The sequence below is a fragment of the Centrocercus urophasianus genome, unplaced genomic scaffold (genome assembly GCF_019232065.1).
Source record: "Centrocercus urophasianus isolate 14NV4802_14NV808 unplaced genomic scaffold, USGS_Curo_1.0 seq_23, whole genome shotgun sequence".
Taxonomy (NCBI): Eukaryota; Metazoa; Chordata; class Aves; order Galliformes; family Phasianidae; genus Centrocercus; species Centrocercus urophasianus.
The window spans coordinates 15,945,640-15,966,197 of record NW_024884789.1 but is presented as its reverse complement, the minus strand read 5'-3'; the positions used below and the strand labels follow the sequence as shown (position 1 = coordinate 15,966,197).

At 36.3% G+C, this 20,558-nt stretch overlaps 1 protein-coding gene across 8 annotated transcripts in view; it reads left to right on the top strand.

Annotated features, from left to right (window-relative positions):
* Window positions 1-20,558, top strand: part of HERC1 (HECT and RLD domain containing E3 ubiquitin protein ligase family member 1) — a 93,889-nt gene that overhangs the window by 44,312 nt on the left and 29,019 nt on the right. For 6 of the 8 annotated variants that reach the window (XM_042823939.1, XM_042823941.1, XM_042823937.1 and 3 more), the window contains exons 26-43: window positions 3,489-3,760; window positions 4,364-4,579; window positions 4,671-4,791; window positions 5,759-5,996; window positions 6,964-7,157; window positions 8,459-8,614; window positions 8,931-9,037; window positions 9,272-9,382; window positions 9,463-9,639; window positions 10,500-10,739; window positions 10,938-11,021; window positions 11,519-12,039; window positions 14,149-14,924; window positions 16,009-16,207; window positions 17,105-17,265; window positions 18,819-18,935; window positions 19,148-19,379; window positions 20,210-20,334. In XM_042823939.1, coding sequence (XP_042679873.1) covers window positions 3,489-3,760; window positions 4,364-4,579; window positions 4,671-4,791; window positions 5,759-5,996; window positions 6,964-7,157; window positions 8,459-8,614; window positions 8,931-9,037; window positions 9,272-9,382; window positions 9,463-9,639; window positions 10,500-10,739; window positions 10,938-11,021; window positions 11,519-12,039; window positions 14,149-14,924; window positions 16,009-16,207; window positions 17,105-17,265; window positions 18,819-18,935; window positions 19,148-19,379; window positions 20,210-20,334 — 4,047 coding nt within the window. The remainder of the gene's footprint in view (window positions 1-3,488; window positions 3,761-4,363; window positions 4,580-4,670; window positions 4,792-5,758; window positions 5,997-6,963; window positions 7,158-8,458; window positions 8,615-8,930; window positions 9,038-9,271; window positions 9,383-9,462; window positions 9,640-10,499; window positions 10,740-10,937; window positions 11,022-11,518; window positions 12,040-14,148; window positions 14,925-16,008; window positions 16,208-17,104; window positions 17,266-18,818; window positions 18,936-19,147; window positions 19,380-20,209; window positions 20,335-20,558) is intronic. The other 2 variants (XM_042823938.1, XM_042823940.1) reach the window with 2 other exon arrangements.

The window sequence follows — 20,558 nt, the reverse complement described above, 5'->3', positions numbered from 1 at the left end:
TTTCCCTGGAAAGGGAAAGATGGTTGAAAATTTAGAAAGTCTAGTACTTAGATAATGCTAATTCAGAAGAAAAATAGATATGTACTTTTTATTTCCTTAAACTTTGCTGTGTGATGTATTGAGGTATTGGTTGAGATGAGCGGGGTCATTTAAGTCTAAAGTCAGTGTAATATGAGGAAGAGATATTATGAATATGTTGTCTTCTGTTTCAAATGTCTGCTTTTGTCTTCTGATTCTTGTGTGGTGTGTAGTGTATTTACTCCTTTTTGGCCAGTTGAGCCCCAGAAAAAAGAAGAGCTTCAAGCAAGTACCTGATGGCATGTTTATTTTTTTCCTCTATGGCTTCCCTACATGTTTTATGTTTTATGGAGTGTGTATTGCAGCTGTGCCACATTCATGTAGAAAACTCATTTTTATAAGCTGGCTTTCAAGGACAAGTAAACTTGTTTTCTTTTTACTGTAACCTTAAAGATTACTCTTACATGCAATTCTGTTCCCGTGATTGTAGAGGCTTATACAAGTCCTAAGCTGCAATCAGTTCTGTGTGATGGATGTTGCACAGAATCTAGCTGAGATACTATACAAACATACTTCAAATCTTCTGTTGATACTTAACATCTTCAAAAAAAAACCCACAGTGTAAATTTTAGATTTCTTCTAATTCTTAAATATTTTGAGGTATAAGCATATACTTTGACTTCTGAATTGTAACTGAAATTATAAAGATTTAGACAGTTTCAGTTGTTTTGCTTTTAGTCTCTGACTCTTAATCCTTGGATATCTCTCCAATTTGAAACAGTTTAGAATTGTTTTACATTTAAACGTTGTTACCTTTGATACTAAAATGATTTACTAAGACCTTTAATTTTTCAAATATGAGATAGTTTGTCTATTAATATATAAGTGGTGATCTTATTTTAGAAATTCTTTTAATATCAAAACTAAATTTTCTTCTGATGTTCAGCTGATATGTGAGACCATATCTCCCAAAGTTTGATTTAAGGCATTGGAATTGCTTTTTGTTTTGTTACAAATCCTTTGATTCTCTTCTGTGCTTCAAAGTGGCATGACACAGTGCAGGACAGGTAGAGGACAGAGGAGCTAATGTTATTCTGGAATGCTTTAACCTCTACTGCTGTGGAAAGACTGCAGAGCTTAAGGAGTCTTTTGAAGTAGTTGTTGATACATGTGCAACATTTATATATGTGGTAGTAATTAGGCTTGTGCTTACTGTAGGAAATCTCAGGTTTCAGTTTGCCTCTTCCTGGGCCTTGTTCACATGTCATATGCTAGGAAACTCTTAGATGAAAACTGTATTTCAGTGCCCATTTATGCTGTCCTTTATATCTCTTTAGCATGCAAATTAGTATTTAATGGACAGCTTTGAAACGAGTACAGGAGTGAGTATTAAAATTAGGGTAAGATGATATTTGTCTTTACTTGTGTTTTTTAATGTAGTGACCAGGTATAAAATTGAGTAAGAGGGTTTTCTTAAAATTCTCTGATATTAAACATGACAAAACAGGTAGTTCTTTGGAGGCCAGGTAATATTACTGTGTTGCATAAACCAGCAGAAACTAGGAGGTTGAATTTCACTTTGAAAAGTAATGTTTAAAACAAACGTTTTATTATCTATGTATTATTGTTTGTTTTATGTATTATCCATGTATTATTGTATGTTTAGCACATATTTTTGCAAAATACTCTATTAGGTCAAATTTTCTAAGTACTGTGTTGGTTCTTTCTGAGGCCATTGCAGTTTGCTTAATAGCAGGTATATGGAATGCTGTATAAATGCACATGGATGCTATTTCCAGAAAAGGTAATGGGATGTAGAAGGGTTTTTATAATTTCTAGACCTGGCAGTTAATTTTTTTTTGCCAACTAATAGAAGATTAGCTCCCTGATTTATAAAGGGAAAGCAGACTTCCACAGTATTTTGTATTTGTAATTTACTGTGGGAAGGTGATGTTCAGGTGCAGAAAAATGGCCTTTTGCCTTGCCTCGTGAAAAATGATGGAGAGTGGTTGGTAACAGCATTATCCTAAGTTCAAAAAGCTGTGTGTCTGTATTCATAGTTCCTGTGAGCAGCTGCTCTTAGAGCTACTGCAAGTAAAAATTGTTTAGTAGGAGGTCCTGACACGAGTATCCAGCTGTTAACATTGGAACTCATCCTAACTGAGGAAAGTGGGCTTTCAAAAGCTGAGTTTCATGAATTTGTGTGACTTTTTCCTGACAATGGAGGTTTAAGAATGTTCAAACCTTGTACCTCGCAGACAGATTTTTAAAAGTTAAGTGTCTAATGTAGGCTTGTGTGAGTACTGTGAATGAATTGTCTTTCTCCAAGCGATATCTGAAATACACAGGAGTCATTAATATTGCAAAACCGTGTGTAGATCATTTAAAGTAAATTTCAAACTGAATGTTCAAAGTCAGTTTAGATTTACTTTGGTTTACATATCAGTCTCAAGACATTCCTATCTATGCAGAGGGAAAGTTTTTTTCATCAGAGACTGATCTCTTGTAATACACAGCTCCAACTCAGCTAACAGTGTTTACAGAAGTAATAAAATACCAATATATATGTTGATATAAGTAAGGATCATATATATATTATTTTTAAACTGATATGTACAGTTAATTGCCAGTGAAAGTATTGGCATTGCATTCATTTGTGGCAGAGAAGCAGTCTAGCAAAATGCTTTTGGAGGTGAGATCATATATATAATGATAAGTAAGTTCCAGTGCTGCAGGTAACCGATGGTCATTTAGAGGAGTGTATTAATTAGTGAAGGTAAAGTTTTCGATAGTGTAATGACTTGCTGGTGTAATTCAAAAGCTTAAAACATTAATTTGTGAAATTGTCAGATGAATAAGATGGAGTTTTAATACATGCTGTAGATGGTAATTTGATGTACACACTTATCGAAGAATCAGAAAAAAAAATTAAATGTTCTCCATGAATTTTCCTTGGTTTACTTGCCCTTCTGCACTCGGGAATTCTGCAGATATTTCATTCAGTAAATAACATTGTGCTTTTTCAGAACTATAGAACATATGACTTGATTAAAACAAAGAATAAAGATGTTTTTCTTTTACAGTTAGACCTTAAATATGCAGACTGCACTATTTCTTTTGTAGCAGATCTTTTCTTTACTATTTTCTCATTTAGCTGCAAAGCATTTTTTTTTCCAGTGTTCGAGCTTTAACTTGAGCAGTTCAAGTGGCTTCTGTCTTTTTGTTCTCTCACTTGGCAATTTGTTGCAATAGTGCTTGCCATAATTAAAAGAAATACAGCCTTTCCTCTTGGGCAGTTGCTGTAAATTTAAATCAAATGTTTTGCTCTAAGTTGCTTAATGCATGGTATGATTAATCATGGATATTCATTTTCCACCTGTATGAATAGCAGCAGTTCAGTCTTTAGCTACTGCCATAACGTGTTGGCTAGTAAATTGGAATTTATGAGGTTTTATTATGTGTATGTTTAGGAGCAATACACAGTCAAATGGAACCTTTAACTGACTCATGGGCTCGACTGAAGCACAGCAGAGATTGGTTGTACACATCCTCCTACTCATTCGTTGAGTCCGATTTTGACCTCTCAAGATCTCTTGGAGTTCATACTTTGATTGAAAATGTTGTCAGCTTTGTAAGTGGAGATGTAGGAAACTCTCCAGGATTTAAGGAACCAGAGGAAAGTATGTCCACCAGTCCGCAGGCGTCAATAATTGCAATGGAGCAGCAGCAGTTGAGGGCTGAGGTAAGTTTCAATTTAAAATCTTCTCTCGTTCATCATGTATTTGAATTTTATGGATTTTTAAAAACATTTTCCAAATTCTGTCTTAGAGTTTTTTTCCTGTTTTTCTTCTAAAATGTCTTAACTGGATTTGGGAACTTTGTTTTAAGCTCTAAAATGGGAAGTAAAGCATCCACTTAAACATTTCTTTGCATATTGTTCTTTAAATTTCAGACTTGAATTTCAGAGGAGCAGGGAGGTTATCCTGTATGTGCTGCATGCAGCATTGATATGGTTAGAACTTATAGTGTAGCTTTGAAATTAAACTATGTAACTGCATGTAAACTGCTTCCCTTATATGAAGCTTTCTATGTAGCTTATTTGTGCTGACTAGATTAGGCCAATTGCTTGATTACTCAGAAATTAAAAGGGATGCTGACAAGGAGAATTTTTCTTGAAAATGTAAAAATGTACTTCTTTGTTGTGATTTGTCAGAAACATGGGTACTATCAGAAAGTGTCCATTGGAAAACAGCTACATCATTCACTCTTGCTCATGGCTGATGATGATCTGATTTCTAAGGATGCTTACTGTTTAATTTCATCTTTTGATTGTGTTTACTTCTAGCTTCGTCTGGAAGCTCTTCATCAAATCTTAGTGCTTCTGTCAGGGATGGAGGAAAAAGGCAGTGTGGCATTAATGGGAAGTCATCAGGGGCCAGGATTTCAGTCATCTTCGTTGCTGACTTCTGTTAGATTACAGTTTCTTGCTGGATGCTTTGGTTTGGGCACTGTAGGACATGCAGGTGCCAAAGGAGAGAGTGTAAGACTGCATCACTACCAGGTATGTATTTTAATTGTTGTGGTTTTTTTTGTTTCAGTAACTGGATGATAAAAGTGTTATCAGTACTTAAAGCATTTTTTGTTTGAGCCAGGATGGTATCAGAGCAGCTAAGAGAAGTATTCAGATTGAAATTCAGGTGGCTGTGCACAAAATTTACCAGCAATTGTCTGCTACCTTGGAAAGAGCTCTGCAAGCTAATAAGCATCACATAGGTGAGTGAAAGCAAGATTTGTAAAATGTGTCCTCTGATACGTGGTACAACGTATTCTAAGTGTAACAAAGCATACTTTGATATCAGCAGCCAGAATTCACAGATAAAGAATCAGGCTAATAACTTCTCTGAAGAGAGAGAGTATGAGTATTTTTAACCTTTTTCTGTCTTAACTTTCTTCAAGTGTCAGCCCTTCTTGTTTTAAGGCTTTTAAGTACTGTAAGCCTTCCAATTCCTGTGAGCTACACATTAATGTTTCCATTTCTTTGTCATTTCAAGTGATTTTTTAGGTTTTCCAGACATCAGTTTTCAGAAGATATTAAGAATCTCCATCTTTATTCTTCATTCAGTTGTGATTTTTTTTTTAAACTTACACTCAAAGAACAGGGCATACGGCATGTTTTTGAAATCCCCCTCTCCTGTCCTTTACCAAGATATTCCTGTGTGCTTCTGTCCTCAAGGGATAACTGGAATTCTGCAACTCTTTGTGCCTTTGTACTTGTATTGAATGAGATCTTCAGTACAGAAAAGAGTTGTGTAGTTTGCTTTGTTGATAAAGCCTAATGGGCGTAGGTACGTGAATTATTTCATTGGCATCACTTACAGTTAAATGCAACTGAAATAAATTCCTTGAGAATCAGCTTGAAGTACAAGCAGCAAATTATTTCACACGCTTATCCTTACCTTGGAGAGAAGAGGCTGATCTCTTTTGAGATTTTGTGTCAGAAACTTTACATCACAAGCTAGATCTGTAGGATGTTTTTCTTTGGACACCCTTGACGTAGAGTGCACTGAGTGAAAGAGGCTGTGCTGGTACACAGTGAAGTCTACCTCAAAGCATGCGTTAACACCAGCTCTTCACTCAGTAATTTAATTTGTTACATTTTCTTAAAACTAATCTACTATTGTTTGTCTTAGTATTCTTTCTGTAAACAGATTGCTAATTAAAAACTACATTTTAATCTTAGAAGCACAGCAGCGTCTTCTGTTGGTAACAGTCTTTGCTCTAAGCGTGCACTATCAGCCCGTTGATGTCTCCTTGGCTATTTCTACTGGTTTGCTAAACGTGCTATCACAGCTGTGTGGCACAGACACCATGTTAGGACAACCATTACAGTTGCTGCCCAAGACTGGTATTTCTCAGCTCAGCACAGCTTTGAAAGTAGCCAGCACAAGACTACTTCAGATCCTTGCTATCACCACGGGGTAAGTATTGGTTGCTCCTTTACTCTCAGAAAATGTAATTTTCTGGCTTTTCAGCACTCTTTAGGAGTAACTGTTTTTTGGTGTTTTTTTTTCTTTAGAGCATTAAGTATTGTTCAAAAGCATGTAAGTGAAGGAAAAAAAGTATAGTTACGTTATTCATATGAAAGATGCACATAAGACTGATAAATATTTTTGAATTGTGGGTGAGACGTTTGAATCAAAATGCTTGGAACTTTATGGTCTCTAAGTATTGCCTTGCAGTATTCCCCGTTTTTGAAGTTTGATTTTATGTCTAGGGCTGTTAAGTTAATATGAAGAGGCTTTATGTAATATTCATTTGTGTAAAAGCAATGCCAATAATAATGTGGTAGGAGTTCTTCAGAGCTGTACATAATGCTTCTACTCAGAGCACAAGGCAGTTTTCTGGCGAGTACTGGTCTCTGCTAGACAAGAGAACAACATCCAAAATTCTGCCAACACTTAAATATTTGCAGTTTAACTCTGTAAAGGAAAAAAAACAAACACCCAGGTGACAAAGTATTGCCTGTTTAGAGTGGGAGTATTACTTAGTATAGGATATATGCACCTTCAGTGTTCATACAAAGCAGCACACTTTTCTGCTAATTCTGTTATGTAAGAAAAGAGACAAAATGCCTTCATGTTTGGAAATTTCAGGGGGCTACACTTAATCAACTGTTGCTTTTTTTCCCCTGGAAATACTGGAAAAATACTCTTTGACTATAAAGAATGGACAATTTTTAAGTGCCTTAAAAGTGAGGCTCATGTGAGAGCAATCTGCCGAACTTGTGGAGGATGAAGCAAAGTAACCTGCTGCAATGAAATGGATTAGAATTAGCTCTGTGTTAGTCCCTGTGTTCACTTGTACTGAGTTTATAGTTGTCTTTGTTATAGTTCTTTTCATCAGCTCTCAAATATTCTTTGTTTCTACTTTACTGTGTGTTTATAGAACCTATGCTGACAAACTGAGCCCAAAGGTGGTCCAGTCATTGCTGGATTTATTATGCAGTCAGCTAAAAAACTTGTTATCACAAGCTGGGGTGATGCTTATGGCTTCATTTGGAGAAGAGGAAGTTGAGGAGCATGAAGCAGATTCAAAAAAGGCAGATTCAAATGGGGAGAATGAAAAGAGAGACTTCAGAGGTAATTATCTTGCATGATTTCTGTTACAGTTTCAAAGCACTAAGTGCTGAAGCCCTCACTCTGCTGTACTGTACTGTACTATTGTTGGGCCATTCTTAACTCTGTAGATTAGGTTAAAATATAATCAAGTAATTTTATGCTCACATTAGATTTATCAATCCATTTAAAGGTAGGATTAAGTAGAGAATAAGAATTACTCCATTCAGTCTGTAATTAGAAGAGGAGCGTTTTTTCTCTGAAAATGAGTTGATTGCTGGTATTATTTTTCAAAGTGTGGTCAAAGAAATTCCCTTCTCTGAGTTTTGAACTGCAAATAAACGTAGTGTAATTCTCAAAGTTGTTGCATCTGCTCTGTACTGTGCAGAGCGTTGTATTCAAAGGTCTGCTAGAAGAGATGTTCTGAAACCTAAAAGTCCTTACAGGGTTTACAATCCCTTAAAAAACATTTTTCATTTCTGTGGAAATACTATGATATACTCAAAGAAATTTTTAGGTGTATCTTTGCTGCTGGTTGTGGTTACAGCCTTCTTTCCTTCTCAGTAATTGGATGGCTGATGAATTCCTAAGATAATTAATTGTCATAATTAGTTCATTAACAAGTTAGCTTATAAGGCCTTCTGTTTTGAAGACATTGCCTTGTAAAGATAGCAGCTCCTTTAAAATGAATTGAGGCATGAGGGAGTGTAGTGTTTTGCATCAAAATCTCAGAAAATGAAAAACATTTCATTATTGCATTTTGTTAGCAGTAGCTGCTTTATATACTGCTATGCTCATAAATAAAAATGCAGTAACTGATCATTATATTTTTACTTCTGGATCTGTTTGTTGCCGGTAACAAGCACTGCTAATATTTTAGCAGCTCAAGTTTCTGATAGATGTCAGATGATTACTTTTATGTTTAAGTTGCTTGGCTTTATATTAAATATATAGAGCTTGCAAATACTGAGGTGTTGTTCTATAACCCCACACTTTTGGTAAGATATATATAACAATTTATTGTACAGTTGTTTATAAATCTTAGTTTTCCAAAGCACTCATTTTCCATTGCTACACAAATATTACATGGTGCACTGTTTTTTTTCCCAAATGCCTGTTATTCCATATAGCGTAGCCTAGCAATATTAGTTGTCCAACCTGTCCAATCCTTTCTGGATGCCTTACTCTCAAAAACTGATAACATCACAAAACTCCGCTACAAATGTCTGTTTTAATATTTTTTTCAACTGTGGTTTTAGTAGTATGTTATTTGCAGATACTGTTTAGGAATGGGTGTAAATGAAAGTTTTTATTTAACTTTATAGCTGCCCTCCGAAAGCAGCACGCAGCAGAGCTGCACTTGGGAGACTTCCTTGTTTTCTTGCGTAGAGTCGTCTCTTCAAAAGCAATTCAGTCAAAAATGGCATCTCCAAAGTGGACTGAAGTACTTCTTAACATTGCTTCTCAGAAGTGTTGCTCAGGTAAGAGTTATTCAAAATGTGATTAATGGTTATACTTGCAGTTCCTGAAATCAAGTCCTATTTGATCATATATTACACACTGATTTTAGCTCTTCAACCTCAGTAGTTGTACACATGTCATACTTAGGAAAATTGTGTATTTAATCATGTTGTAGAATGATAGAATGGCCTGGATTGAAAAGGACCATAATGATCATCTAATTTCAACCCCCCTGCTATGTGCAGGGTTGCCATTGGAGGCATGCAAGTCAAATCGTAGGTGCGTGTCTGATGCAGAAGTCACTTGTAGATTATTAACATACTCTTCCATCTTCAGGAGTTCCCTTGGTTGGAAATTTGAGGACTAGACTTCTTGCACTTCATGTACTAGAAGCTGTATTACCTGCTTGTGAATCTGGCGTTGAAGATGATCAGATGGCTCAGGTCTTTATATTTTGCTATAAGTTTTTTCACTTGTTTCTTCAGAAAGTCTCATTAGAGTTGTAAATGCTTCATAGATTTGCTCAGAATCCAAATCAGATGAGGCTCATTTTAGATACTTGCTTATCTATGAGCTCTACATATTTTTTACATTTATACTTAGGAAGCAAAATAAAATGCTACTTGTTGACCTCATCTTGGATTTAGGATGATCTGAATTATTTTCTGATATGCCAGGTTGTTGAACGATTATTCTCGCTTCTGTCTGACTGTATGTGGGAGGCTCCTATAGCTCAAGCTAAGCATGCAATTCAAATAAAGGAGAAAGAACAAGAAATGAAGCTGCAGGTAATTATGGTTTGCTTCCTCTTCTGTTTGAGTGCAGCTAAGTTGCATTTATTACAGATGTTTTGTCCTGTTTCTGATAGAAGCAAGGAGAGTCTGAAGATGAAGATGAAAATCTTCCCATACAGGAAGTGTCCTTCGACCCTGAGAAAGCGCAGTGCTGCATAGTGGAGAACGGGCAGATTCTAACTCATGGAAGTGGGGGTAAAGGATATGGATTGGCATCAACTGGAGTCACTTCAGGATGTTACCAGTGGAAGGTAGGTTGAATGAAAGTGTATTTCTTTTCTTACCTTGTTATAGAAATATACTGTAATTTAGAAATAGTAGCTAACTATGACTTTTAGGTTATGACAGCATCTTTGCATAAATTACATTTTCGATCCAAAGGGAAGAATTTGTGGCTGGTCTAGAGCACTCTACTGTTCAAAGTAAATTTTCAGCTGATGTTTCAGTACACAGGTTGGAGGCATTGATTACATGCTGAGTGTTTGTAGAAGTGCTGGTACATGTTCCTGAGATCCATAGTTAAAAATGGATGTGGTAGTCTTGAAATAGTTACTTTCTGAACTATATAGATTTTGATTTTTTTCCTTTGGAGAAATATTTGAGAAAATGTTTTTTCTATTTCAGAAAGCCTATGTGATGAGATTAGTCTTTAATTACATCATCTGAATAGTTTATTCAGAAATACAAATAAATATGCAGTTGTAGTCAGTATTGTCTTTAAACATAAGGCTTCTAATTCTTTCTTACTTGAATCTACATAAATCTCTTGCTGCGAAGGTGAAGAGTAAAGCTTGTTTATTTCAGTAATATGTTTATTGCTTACATGCCAGCTTCTGTGTTTCTTGAGTCAGAAAAAAAATCTATTTCTTTTTCAGATAGTTCTTTCCATTACTATCAGGTCAAATTTAAATGACTTATTAATGACTACTCCTATACACCAAGACATCCTTTTAGAAATAGAATATGATTTTAGCTGATTAATTTTATTTATTTTTTATTAAATGCTTGTCAGTAACATAGTTATAAGTACTAAAGAATATGTATAAGGCAAGTTCTCATTGCTTTGTTCTGTTACAGTGTGTATTCTGACTTTTTTTTATCTGCCTTTTAGTTCTACATTGTGAAGGAGAATCGAGGCAATGAAGGCACATGTGTTGGTGTTTCTCGCTGGCCAGTACACGATTTTAACCATCGCACTACCTCAGATATGTGGCTGTATAGAGCCTACAGTGGTAACCTTTATCACAATGGAGAGCAAACTTTGACTCTGTCCAGCTTTACCCAAGGAGATTTCATCACATGCGTGTTAGATATGGAAGCAAGAACTATTTCCTTTGGTAAAAATGGAGAGGTATTTGTTTCTTTCTGATTGTATTTGGTTTGGTTTTTGACTGTTGCTTTTTTTAATAGTAATTTGGCATAAATGTATAGAGCTATTTTAGATAAAGATAAGTATAATGGTTAAGATAAGAATATAACTTTGTTATGTTTTCACTGGTTAAGGTGTTCTAAGTTTCTGGTTTTTATTTTGTTAATTTGTTTTACCTAGGAGCCAAAACTAGCTTTTGAAGATGTGGATGCAGCAGAGTTATATCCTTGTGTTATGTTCTATAGCAGTAATCCAGGAGAAAAGGTAACATAAATGTTCTTCTGCATTGGTCCCAAGTCTGTGCTTTTCCTAGTCTGTGTCAATGAACGTAGAAGGGATTTTTTGGGGAGTGGGGATTGATGGCAGTGGACAAGTACTGAGAATGTCAGTGTTGATTCATTGTGTTTTAAGACATGAACAACATTACATTATTTCCACACTATCTAGACTTTTCCTACATGTGCAATCTACCAAAAAATAGATCTACACATAAAATCACAATCCATAGAAACTACAGATAATACAGTGTTAGGAATTCCAGATATTCTGAGATGTGTGTTCTGTATGGGAAAGCTCTAACTGTTGGAATTTTGGTATCTTTGAATTTATAGGAATGCAGTGATAAGATTGGAATTCCTAGAATACCTCACCAAAAAAAAAAAAGATAATGCTATTCGTTTTTTCTATTCATCAGGAGTCTCTTGTTTTAAAATAAGCTCCTGTGTAGATTAAGAAGATAACTTCTCTCTTTAAACACTTAGGTGAAAATCTGTGATATGCAGATGCGTGGTACGCCGAGAGACTTGCTACCTGGTGACCCCATCTGTAGTCCTGTTGCTGCAGTGCTGGCAGAAGCCACCATCCAACTCATTCGTATCCTTCATCGCACCGACCGTTGGACGCATTGCATCAATAAAAAAATGATGGAAAGGCTGAATAAAATCAAAACATGTCTTAAAGAAGCAGGTCAAAAGCTGAAGAAAAGTCGCTCAATTCAAAGTCGAGAAGAGAATGAGGTGAGAGAGGAGAAAGAAAATAAGGAGGAGGAGAAGGGCAAGCATAACAGACATGGTCTGGCAGACCTTTCAGAATTGCAGCTGAAGATGCTGTGTGTGGAAGTGTGGCCTGTTTTAGCAGTAATTGGTGGAGTTGATGCTGGACTTAGAGTTGGAGGTCGATGTGTACACAAGCAAACTGGACGTCATGCCACTTTACTTGGAGTAGTGAAGGAAGGCAGTACATCTGCTAAGGTCCAATGGGATGAAGCAGAGATTACTATCAGGTACAGTATGCTCATTTCTTACACTTTTCAAAATCTAATGGTGTTTTGTGTTTAATAATCTTCAAAAGTAACGTACATCTTACATTGGAATCATGTTGACCAGTTGTTTTAAGCTTAAACTTTAAAATAATGCAGCCAAAATTGCATTTTCAGAACGAACAAATATGGGTTACATTTCAACATTATCTAGTAATAAAATGCTTGTTATGTCAAATGTATTTTAATAGCTTACAATTGATTGGCATCACTAGAATTCTTAGTTTTGGGCTCAAGTTTTCGGAGTTGGAATGGGACCAGCCTGCCAGTTTTCCCAAATTCGTAATTAACATTGCTTCTTTTTAAATGTGTATTGCTCTCTTAATTTCCTGTAGCCTCTTTCATAAGGTTTTTTACTTGGGGAAATTGCTCACTTTGTTGTAAATGGTGAATCTGATTCTGAATAGAATCGTGGTTTATCAGAGTTAAGAACAGATCTCTTCATTGTGTTGGTGTTTTGTCCTTAGGGGAGCACAAGTTGCTCTGTGGGGCTTATGGATGAGGCAAAGTCATGAAGTGGGAAGGTTCTCTTCTTTTAATGGTGGGTGGATGGGGGTACTCAAATCGATGCTGCCTAGAAGCAGCGTTTATTCATTTTTGACCTGCCTTAGAAAGCTAAAGGAATGCCCTGTATTTGATGTTGACTCACTGGAGCTGTTGTGCAGAGGATCTTCAGATCTTGGAGAGAAAGCTGGAAGGAGATGATTCTTTTTCCACCTTTCTTGCAGGTTCACTTTCAAAGGGAGGGCACTTGGAAGGAAGCTGTGAAATGAAGCTAGAGCCTTCTGTAGGCTCAGTGGTGTTCTCGTAGGAATTGTTTGTGGCTTTCGAGTAGAAAGATTTGCTTCACTAAAATCCTAGTATTCTTCAGGCTACAGTTGAACTTTTATCTTGTGGAGAAATTGAGTAGTAATAATTTCTTTTGCCATCAGTTAAAATTACATTTTGAAGCTAAGGTCAGATCACCTCTTGAAACTTTTGTGACATTATGCCTATTTTGTCGTTATGCAAAAGCTGTTGTTGTTTTAATTAAATATGCCAAAGTGCAGTTAATTACTGAATTAAATTCCTGATATGAATTCTTTTAAGTATGCCCTTGGCGTATGACCTTAGAGTAGTGTGATCTTAAAGTGATTTCAAATCCTATTTAAGTGAAGTGGTGCAGTTCTTGACGGTAGACAACGGTAATTCGTAGAATTAGTTCAAAATGTACTTCCGTAATTAGAATCCAAATAAAACTTGTTTTCAATCTTAAAGTAGAATTTTACCTTATGAAAGGGGGAGACATTTTGGAGGGGTAGTGAAAGGAAGATTTAAAAATCCTCTGTCTGCTGGATGCATAGGAAAATGTAATGGAAAATAGAAGATGTAGGGAAAATACAGGCTAATGAATTTTTATCCTGCTTATGGTGAAAAGTAGTCAAGTGTAATTCCTAAATGTAACAAAGGTATCACTGAATATGGCTTATTTAAGTAGTCATCCATTATCTGTCTGTTGGGCTTCCTGACCCTATGTTTAGAAAGTCCCTGTTCTCTCTAGGGGGTCTGTCTTGACATAAACAGCGACAGAATTGTCACAAGCTATCAGCTGTGTGCTCCTTCCAATAATTTGTACAGCAACGTGCAATCAGTGTGCAGTCAGTCAAAACTTCTACTTAATGCTTAAGAAAAAATCAGTTTTTTATATCCAACCTTTTATTCCTGTTCACAAGTTCAGCTTATATGTAAGAATAAAACTTGACGTAGGGTAAATTATCTTAGAAGTCTGTTTTATATTTTGAAATAATACGGAAGGATGCTCTGTCAGCACTAATTGATAGCTTCTGTGATGCTTCTGGATTTTAATGGTTGTTGTTGAAAACCTGTGCATTTTGTTGCCTTTGCTCTGATATCATATCTCCCCATTTTCTGATCATAACCTCATTTTCCCCCGTTTACATTTAATTTTTAGAATTGGTTCATTTATTTCATTAAACGTATTTTACATCTTACTTTGCCGACATTATTTCCTGTACTTTCCTCCTGTCTCTCCCTCACTTGCTTTTTCCTGTGTCATTCTGATCTTTATTAAAGCTTCCCAACTTTTTGGTCGCCTAGTGATACTCCACTGTATAATCTGGAGCCCTGTGAGCCACTGCCTTTTGATGTTGCAAGATTTCGTGGGCTGACAGCTACTGTGTTGCTGGACCTTACCTATCTGACTGGCATCCATGAAGACATGGGAAAACAAAGCACCAAGAGACATGAGAAAAAACACAGACATGAATCTGAAGACAAAGGTGAAATGGAGCAGAAAATGGAGGGTGATGCTGGAGCAGATACACGATCAGCACTGAGTGCCGATGATAACAAAGGACATAGCACTGCAAGCTCTAAATCAGAAAATGAAATCGCTTCCTTTTCCCTAGAACCATCAACATTAGGGATGGAATCCCAACACCAGCCTGCTGAAGGAAGAAAAAAGAATCATGAACATTCACCAAGAAATCATGATATAGTTCAGTCAGAAATCAGAGCCGTACAGCTATCTTATCTTTATCTTGGTGCTATGAAGTCACTTAGTGTTCTTCTTAGTTGTAGTAAATATGCTGAACTACTGTTAATACCAAAAGTCCTGGCAGAAAATGGTCACAACTCAGACTGTGCCAGTTCTCCAGTTGTTCATGAAGATGTGGAGATGCGTGCTGCCCTGCAGTTCCTGATGCGACACATGGTGAAGCGAGCAGTCATGCGCTCACCTATTAAAAGAGCCTTAGGACTGGCGGATTTGGAGCGAGCACAAGCCATGATCTACAAGTTAGTGGTTCATGGATTGCTGGAGGATCAGTTTGGTGGCAGACTTAAACCAGGTACCTTTTCAAAATTATTCAAGTATAGTGCTAACCTATTGTGTACTTGTATTTCGGTGGTTAGAAACAATAATGATACAAATGACACAATCGTGTAATTTTATAGGGGCTATACTTTGGAGAAATTTTACAGAGTCTTTTTAATTGCTTTTTAGATGCAGCACTGATTGAGGTTTTTTTGCCTTTCTCCAGTCCCTTATTTTAATAAAAAGTAAATACAAATCAGTAAATCAGAAATGTAGCCTCTTCCTAATTTTTCTTTATGCTTTTGAAAAATGAGCAGCTCTGTATGTATTGGAAGAATTCATTTATCACACAAGGACTGCAAAGGTCACTGTTGGAAAAGAATGATTGTATACAGTCACGTTAACAGATGATGTTGAGAGTTCTTTCACTTTGTTTCTCTTCATGAGAATTTGTGAATCAGTTTTGGGTTTTGGTTGTTTATTTTCCTGAGATATTTGGCACTGAACTAGCAGAACTTGAAGAGAGAACACGTATCATTCCTGTTTGTCTTAAAAAAAGATCTATATTACAGGTTGAGTCTTTGGGGAAATGATTTAAATCAGTTTAAAAAGAAAATATCTGCAGTACTTTTTAATACCTAATTATCTAAAGTATTTTTTTTTTAATTCTCTAAGATATTAAAGATAATCCCTGTGCTGTTTGCTTCTTTACTATCTTGGGTATTTCTTAAACATCAACTAAAAAACCCTTCAAAAATCTAGTACTTAAGCCAGTAAGTTAAAAACAGCTTTGTAATTGATCAGCCCTTTTGCCTAACATAATAATCCTCAATGTTACAACAGTAAGTATCATAAGGTCTAACCAAGTAAATGGTTTCTCTGAAGATTATAAAGTTTTACTTACTCTTCACCTTGTTATCAGTATGACAACCAGAGACCAGTCTGTTAACTTAAGTCCATGAGTAATTGGCAGAGGTATCTGTGTTGTTAGAGTTTCTGCACACCTCTTTATTAGGGGAGAGATTCTTTCTTTATTTTTTTTTTAAGTTTAGCCACAAGTACTGTTTTACTGTGTTAAGTTTCATTAATGTTCCTGCACTGCCTGTTTTCTGCTGCAGAAGTAGACCAGCAAGTGGAAGAAGGTGATCAGTCTCAGCAAGCCCAAACACCAGTTACAACCAGCCCTTCTGCTTCCAGCACAACCTCCTTCATGAGCAGCTCTCTGGAGGATACTACTACTGCTACTACTCCAGTAACAGATACTGAAACTGTTCCTGCTTCTGAATCTCCTGGTGTTATGCCTCTCAGTCTTCTTAGGTAAAACATTTTCTTACTTACATATCATGTACGTCTTTGGCTCTGTGAGGTTTTGGAAACATTAACAGCTGTTAGGAGCTGCCTCCACAAAATACAAAGTTAAGTTTGTTACTTTGAGGACATGCATTTCTAAAACTAGAAAGCTGCTAAGCTTTTTATATAAACTATATATATGTATGTATAGCATCTAAGTTCTTTTGAGCAGGAGGAAATACGTTTCTTCAGTTGTCATTTTTATTTGATACAGTTTAAAATACAAGTCAGTGACATTTCTGCATTTTAATTAATAGTTAAATAGTTGATGTTCAGACTAGAATAGATCTTAGTTTGCAAGCAACTCTACAGTCCTGTTTGTTTCATCCTACCCTCGCATACTGAAGTGAAGCTAAATTAATTTGCGGAGGTTATTTGAGATGTGGAGGAAAATCTGCTTAATGCTGAATATAGTCCTCCGTTTATTACTTTTGTTGACATGTCTGACCTCTGTTCTGAGAGGTTTTGCAGATGCAGTTTGACGAAAGCCAGAACAAAGTCTTATCACCAGGACAGCAAAAGTAAAATACCTTACAAGGAATGATTAGTCAGGCTGTGTTCAGTATGTGATGTAGAAATAGGGAAGTGAGTTTACTTCTCCTCAGACTGCCCTTGGTCTGTGAGGTATTTTTAGGTGCATGTCTGGGAATTTAACTGTCCAGGCAAAAAAATTGGAATGAGTTATTCCTACGGAGTTCCTCTCCTACTCCCCTAAATATATGTAGTATTACTCCTTACCCTTGCAAAATTCAGGTACTGTAAGGTGCACTTGGCAAGTTGTGGTCTAATTTGATGTATTTCTTACGTCAGATCTTTTTCAGGGTTGCTCTTTTTCATATAAGTATTTACTTTTTTTTTTTAAAGGCAAATGTTCTCCAGTTATCCTACTACAACTGTGCTTCCAGCACGACGTGCTCAGACTCCTCCGATATCTTCGTTACCAACTTCTCCTTCAGATGAAGTTGGGAGGAGACAAAGCTTGACTTCTCCTGATTCCCAGTCTGCAAGGCCTACGAATCGTACAGGTATACTTGTCAATACACACAGAAATATGGACAGCTGTAAACTCACACAAGTTCTGTATAGCTTTTTAAGACCTTTTTGAGACTCCCTGGAATTGTAAAGGTAATGGGAGGCATCTCTTCACAGGTAGGACTGTGCTACTGCTTGCACTTTGCTTCTTAAAACAGCAATCTGTTCCATTCCAGTGTGCATACAGAATGGGGTAACAAGGGAATTGAGCAAATTGTTGAGTGAGAATCCCAGACTGCTGAAGATCTGTCATGTGATCCAAAGCATATGTGTATGTTTTATGAGGGCTGCTCTGAAAGTAATGCCTTCTATTTTATTATGTTTGTCCATGGCATCAGAGGTGGAAGTTGGTGCTATGGCAGTAGAGGTTAAACCTTTCCACCAGTATTCCACTTCATTTTGTTGTGATGCAGTCTGACACACTAGAGACTGACTTGGAAGTGGGTATGAAGCAAAGGTGTGGAATTGAATTTCTCCAAGCGGAAAAAAATTGTCCCCTGATGACAGTTCATCAACACTTGCTAAACCTTTATGGAGACTGAACAGTGGGTGTGAGCACAGTGAGGCAGTGCGTGGTGCATTTCAGCAGTGGTGACAGTGGCATGAAAGAAAACCGTGTTCCAGATAGCCATGCAAATTTTATTGTGCTCTTTGTCTTAAGTTTCCGTGGAAATAAATAGGAATAATTACTTTCAGAGTAACCTACATATATTTAAATGAATACAGTAGACTAAGTTAAAGTATATTCTTCAAATTTCTTACTTGGTGCTGAGAAACAGTCTATCCTCTTATTCTTGCTCTTACATCCATGCTTTAGTTTGTCTCTTTCTGCTGTTTCACTTGTAGCAACTTGTCTGCTCCATCTTCCTCTCTCATTTTTTGATGAGGTGACTTGCTTCTGGATCATTATGCAACAGAGTTTGTCAGTATATTTAGTGTCTTTGTTGATCAGAGGAAATTATTATATCAAAAAATTCAGTGAAACTTTTTGAGTAGTAATTAATATTTTTAGAGACTCTCGAGTCACTTTGGGCAGAAGTAATACCCATAGCCTGCAGAGAGATTTTTTGATATAATAGCTGTATATATATAATCTGCAGAGATTTTTGGATATATGCCAGCATCTTAGACCCAGAGAGAGATCTTTACTTAAGAGGAATGGGTATTAATGTGATCGCAAAGTATTTTGGAATCTTGATGGCAAGGGTAACTTTCATCTTGACTGCCTACATATAAATCAAATAGATAATTTGATAGAATTTGAAACAGAAACAAACTCCTTAGAAATACTTCAAAAGAAATTGTTGCTTAAATATTATGAGTGTCCTATTTGATTGAACAGAGGCTGACATAATATAAATGGGACTAAATAGAATAAACGCTGTCTGAGTTCATTGTGTCTTGCCTTCTGTTGAAAAGTAACAGCAAGGGAAGTTGTTAGGGCAGTTGCTCCCTTATGTGAAGCTAACAAATCTTTGCCAAATCAGAATGAGATTTGCTGAAGTGGAAAAACTAAAGAAAGATCTTTTTTTTTCTGTCTTCTAAGCTTTGTCTGATCCAAGCAGCCGACTTTCAACATCTCCTCCTCCTCCTGCCATTGCTGTTCCATTGTTAGAAATGGGATTCTCCCTCAGGCAGATTGCAAAAGCCATGGAAGCCACAGGTAATCAATAACAATATCAATTTAAACTGAAAAAATAGATCAGTATTACATTGGAACAAATTGTGTTTCATACTTTAGTTTTGCAGTGCTGTAAGTATTTGGAAGAAAAAATGCATTTTTTTTACCATCACTGGTGTAATATAATTAATATATATATGCTGTATATATGTGCAGTATAATACAGTTTTAAATAGTGACTTCAATGCTTTCAGGTGCCAGAGGAGAAGCAGATGCGCAGAACATCACAGTGCTTGCTATGTGGATGATAGAGCACCCTGGAAATGAAGATGATGAAGAACCCCAGCCAGATGTGACTGCAGATGCACGACATGGGGCGATAGTCTCTGGCAGTGGTGGAAAATCTGGTGATCATTGTTATTTGCAGTCACCAGGTGATATCCCTTCAGCTGATGCCGCTGAAATGGAAGAAGGCTTTAGTGAAAGGTAAAAATGCGGTTTTCCTCTAATACCTTATAATCTCTTGCTGGAATGGAAAGTCATTGTTACTGATGGGAAACACTGTAATGCCATTTCTGCATTTTGTTACATTGGTAAAAGCAAAGATACAATTAAATTACTCTGCACTCTGCGTTTACTTTCCTGTACTGTATATGAACACAACTGGAGAAGAATGTAATTGAGTGTCCTTCCTTCAAAAAAAGAGTGAACAAAAAAAATGAAAACAGAGAGACTGCATTTTTACCAGTGAGATAAGTAGTAATAAAGCAGAAATTCATTGGAGAGTGTTTTTTTGTTTGATAGTTTGTGTTTTTTATTTCAGTATATTCATGAACACTTACCTTCCTACATTTTTTCTGTTAAAGAAATTTTTGTCTTGTCCAGAGAATCGAACTGAGATTTACACTCTCAGCCATATTCATAACTTTAGATCTAAACAACATATTAATCTAGCAAGAAAGATTTTACTTTATATTTTAATCCTAAAAGTAGTTACGTTAAGTGACACTTGCTGCAGATCATACCAGCTTTTTGCTGACCAGGGGGGTGAGAACTGCAGTGTGTATTTTGAGAATGCTTCTGTTCAGCTTCCTTGATCCTAATGAGGAATTCATTTATAGGTTTTCTTAATTAATTGTCTTGGGTAAAATGCAATTTCACAGGGAACTCACAGATTTCGAGTGGCAAAAATAGATGATTAAGTGTTACTTGTTGAGGGAATTACTGATGCAGGGACAAAAGTGTTGATTTTATTTCTTTAACAAAGAAATTTTAAATCTGTTTTTTATTTACCTGTTGATTACAAATTCTTGTAGCCCTGATAATATGGATCATGTGGATAATGCTGCTTCTGCAAGTGGACCTCCTTCTAGAAGTCGGTCATCTGTAACAAGAAGACACAAATTTGATTTAGCTGCCCGAACACTGCTAGCACGTGCTGGTAGGTGTTCTGAAAGACTTCCAGATTTTTGTTTGTCCAGTAGATGAAGAGGATGGGTGTTGGTACCTAGCATGAAAGTTACACAAGTCTCCTTTGCAGATGTATATCATTGTGTCTTTAGATTAAGTGTTTTACGTGGTGAGAGAAAACAGTGATTATCTGAATTTAAAAACAAGGAAAAATGTAGCTGAAAGTGGATTTATGCCTATTACATGCAAAATAAA